This window comes from Saccostrea cucullata, unplaced genomic scaffold (assembly GCF_032062105.1).
Source record: "Saccostrea cucullata isolate Sc308-1 unplaced genomic scaffold, CSIRO_AGI_Scuc_v1 ctg17976, whole genome shotgun sequence".
Classification (NCBI taxonomy): domain Eukaryota; kingdom Metazoa; phylum Mollusca; class Bivalvia; order Ostreida; family Ostreidae; genus Saccostrea; species Saccostrea cuccullata.
Genome location: NW_026930049.1, coordinates 1 through 4,320, shown reverse-complemented (window position 1 = coordinate 4,320; position 4,320 = coordinate 1). Strand labels below are relative to the sequence as shown.

Sequence of the window (4,320 nt, the reverse complement as noted above, 5' to 3'; positions counted from 1 at the left end):
ACAAACAAACAAACGTGTACGCAGTACTTGTAGCGAAGATTTATTTTTGCAATTTTTTTAGCGAAAGTGCTAGATTCGCTAAAATTGAATGTAATGGCTCTTTAGTGAGCTTTTTATAAATCGTTAAAATAACATCTCGCTAAAATAAAATAATTTTTTTTTTTTTGAAAAATCGCTTAATTTTAGTTTTGCTTAAATTTCTACGTATACGGTATGATGAAAAGTTTTCAATCTCTCATAAAAAAAATTATAAAAAAAATGACAAGGTATGTGTCTAAAATGTAAAATTACTTCGAGAGATTTTTATGTCTCTAATGTTAGTTTGTATATTTCTATCAGTTGTGGGACCTTCCTTTTTATACTAAATTTGACTAGGGAATATTTCATCAACCCCATAAATACAATTGTACATAATACATTATACAGTTAGACATATTTTTTACGTATGTAACGCGTCCTATAAGCTTTTCTTTCTATACATCTGGGGCCCGTTTCAAAAACGTTTCCTAAGATATGTCCTAAGACATAACTTAAGATATGCCTAAGTTATAACTTAGGAAGTTCCTAAGATTTGTCACAACCGTTTCACGAAACAATCTTATCTTAAATTTTTCCTAAGTCGTTTCTTAAGTTGTGTATAATTTAAAGACTAATGAAATACCTCTCCGCTCTATCTACAACTCTCAGTATGTCAGTATGGGTTATATTTTTAGCTTCAAAGATGGAGGGGCGGGAGCATTGGGGATTAACTCCCACTTTCAAAGGACTTGGAGAAAAGATATAGTATATTTTAACTTTGCGAAGTTTGCCGCTAGAACTAAGCATTCACAGACACATCATTTCAAGCCCTCTTCCCTTCCGGGCACCCGATATTTGTATTTTTAAAAAACTGTTCTACGTGTTATACGTTTAATTTATTTTGCTCTTTATAGGGTATCTAATTGTAAATGAAATTCAAAAATGATTGCTTCGTAGCGAACACATGCACATGTGAGGACATTCTTTTAAAAAAAAATATTTGCCAATGACAACTCAACGTTAGTTATTCGTGCTGTATATATAAAGCTTTCTCAAATAGATAAAATAAGAATGCCATACCAGAAAAAAATCTCAAATTCGCGACTACAGATATGAAAATACTAAATAAAAGAATTTTAAAAAGGGAAATCTATTGAAATCTCATGCATGGCTATACATTGTATTAAATTAAGCGGAGAGGAAAACTGGTTGTAATCTCATGGTCGGAAGAACTGACGGAGCACAGGGTGGGGGGGGGGGGGTAATAATAATTTTACCGATTCATAGAAAACAAAGCTGCGTTATGCTTGTGTCCCCTCAATAAAAACGTCCTAGAGGAGATTATATGCAACCATTTTTGGGAGAAACATCTGTAAATCCGGAGCTTGGTTGGTGGTTCATCAAAAATCATGTACTTGTTATATAGAAGGTGAACAAGTGTTTCGATGCATTTATCTAAAATATCATTTTTCAAACTCGAATTTAATATTAATTAAAATACTAGTAATATACATGTATAAAAGAAATATACATGTACATGTAGATAAAAAAAAACATAATGTATACATGCATGTATAATATGGATCAAATCATGTGCTAGTTTCTTTTTGTTTACGAAGACGTGCTCTTCAAATGATCGGGAGTTATTCCAGCATGTGTACATCTATTTCGCCAGCTCCAGTTTTGTGAACGGACATTTTCATATACTTTTGACGAATTTTGACACATGTTTGCCAATTATTGAAATCCTAGTACTGAGTAATTTCATAAAAAGTAAAGCAGTTTTAACCCTGGAGAGAACGTAGTCATCCATATACTAGTAATCCGTTTGATTTTCTCTCAACAAATACATTCTTCTCTCCATAAGAAATCTTGGATATGAAGCCGCAATATTTAGTTTCTTCCTACGTCATCGATTTACCTGTCCTAAAGTTACGACATACAGTGTAACTTAGGAATATCCTGAGATAAGACGAGTTTAGTGAAACGGATAAGTAATGAACTTAGGAAAAAGTTCTTTCCTAAGATATTACTTAGTCCTAAGTAGGCTTTGTGAAACGGGCCCCTGGTCCAAATTGTAGTATTTTCCTACTTTATGTAATTTTTATGCTCTGTTCCAAAATTGTAACATTTACCAATTTATTTCAATATCAATCCCGAAAGTTTTCTTCATTTTTTTTTATCTTGTAGGAATACAAATGCATAAAACTTGAAGAGCAGCTTGTGAATTTTAATATAAAAAGGTTCAATGTTAAATCTAACAAATATTGATTAAGATTAGAATTTGACTACAGAGTAAGTATATGAAAAAGGTCATTAACAATTTTGTTTCTATAAAAAAGGGGCAATTCATGATTCGTCTGTTCACGATCCATTAGTGCGCGTCACACCCGATCCATTCGTCATTAGATACAAGCTCCATTTTCCAGTACAATGTTATCTACAGCAATGTCTCCTTTAAAGCTTCTTCTTCTGTTCCCGCCAACTTTGGTTCTGATGATGATCTACAACAATTATCTAGTCACTTAATCCCTCTTATCTTTGTATCGTACAAAAATAGTATTCTGTTACACATACATACTTCTTAAAGTACTTAAGTCTACTAGTCAACAGTTCCAAATAAAATACTCTCACTTCAAACATCACCTCTTGGTGTCAGGTCATATAAAACCCGCTTATAAAGAAGAGTCAGGGACGGATGATTATCAATCACAAGTCACCTAAACCCTGACCTCTAAATAGAGTAACAAATAGTGTACTGTAAAACAAAAAGTAAAACCCGCTTATAAAGAAGAGTCAGGGACGGATGATTATCAATCACAAGTCATCTAAACCCTGACCTCTAAATAGAGTAACAAATAGTGTACTGTAAAACAAAAAGTAAAACCCGCTTATAAAGAAGAGTCAGGGACGGATAATTATCAATGACAAGTCACCTAAACCCTGACCTCTAAATAGAGTAACAAATAGTGTACTGTTTAGCAAATAGTAAAACCCGCTTATAAAAAAGAGTAAGGGATGGATAGTGAATACCGTAAAATCCGCTGATAAAACAGAGTAAGGGATGGATAATAAATACCGCTTGTAAGAAGAGTTCATGAACGCAGAATAACCGGGTGTCAAAGTGAAAAACTGGACCTTTTTTGTTTTTTTTATTACATATGTAAGACTTTGAATTGTATTTACTTAGTCCACATTTTAGTAAAGCCATTGTGGCCTCTAGTAATTACTGGTAGTTCAAATTATAGTTTTTAAGTACCTTTGATAAAGGCGTGAGGGTGAGTTCCTTTGAATAATTAAACCAATTTCTCCCCTGGTTTCCACTGTAGATTTTATGCCTTACTTCAGCACTAGTTCCTTCCTTTGTCAAAATCTCCAAGGATCCAATATGATTTCCATACATGGAAATTGCTAGTGTCAGACAATAAGTTCCAGCTAGAAAAAATGCATAGGGTACTACAAAAAATGGCTAAGCAAGTGTACAAAATCTACGATTCAATCTATATTAAATACAATTCAACTAATATTGTACTCTCCTACCATGGTACTGACTATAACCTTTTGTTGCTTTGTGGGTCATGACCTCTTACCTTGAAAATTAACGTTACTTTCCAAGCTAGCCTCGTCGCCTCGGGACCGTGGTGATGATGATTCTGTAAACTTGTAGTAATTCCCTGAAGCAGCACGGCTCGGTCCTGTCCTAGTAGAAGGTGTAGCTCCCTAAAACCATCAAAGTAATCATATTTCAATTCACTGGCAAGTTATTGAAATGTATTTAAACAAATACCAATGCTTTGAGGAGATATATTAGTATAAATTTAGATAGGGATTTAACTCATTTATCATTTACTGGACTTCTACGAGAAGCACCGATTTTTACAATTGACGGTTTACTTGGACATTTAGACCTGTATAATGTTCGGAAGAACAGAAATGATGACAGGTTAAAAAAAAACCTTTCTAATGGTCAAAAGTATGATATTGTCTTAGCCACAACAAAGCCAGGAGTGACCAGTATATGTACATTAAAAAAGTTATTTTCGTTAATTTAAATATCGAGCTAAACATTTATATATAAAAAAGAGCTTTTATATGTAACAGGAGAGAAGATGTATAGCTAGACCTGGAATCGAACCCTTCCTCTCAAGTCAGTTTCTCTACCAACTGAGCTATCAAGGTCGATATTTACGGCCAAAGCCCTTTCATTTACATTGTCCAAAAGCCGTCAACTGTAAAAGTAAGCGCTCCTCGTCCACTTGTACCTTTCTTTCTTTAAAGAGGTCGGGATATAAAATATAAAAA

General features: G+C 33.6%; 1 protein-coding gene across 1 annotated transcript; it reads right to left on the bottom strand.

The window, feature by feature from the left end:
• Positions 1–2,356: 2,356 nt before the first annotated feature.
• Positions 2,357–3,738, bottom strand: LOC134282783 (MAM domain-containing glycosylphosphatidylinositol anchor protein 1-like; the record flags this gene model as incomplete). The annotated part of the gene is made up of 3 exons (XM_062765175.1): positions 2,357–2,522; positions 3,278–3,453; positions 3,609–3,738. Coding segments are annotated over 3 exons (405 nt in total), but the record flags the coding sequence as incomplete, so codon positions are not given.
• Positions 3,739–4,320: the final 582 nt, after the last annotated feature.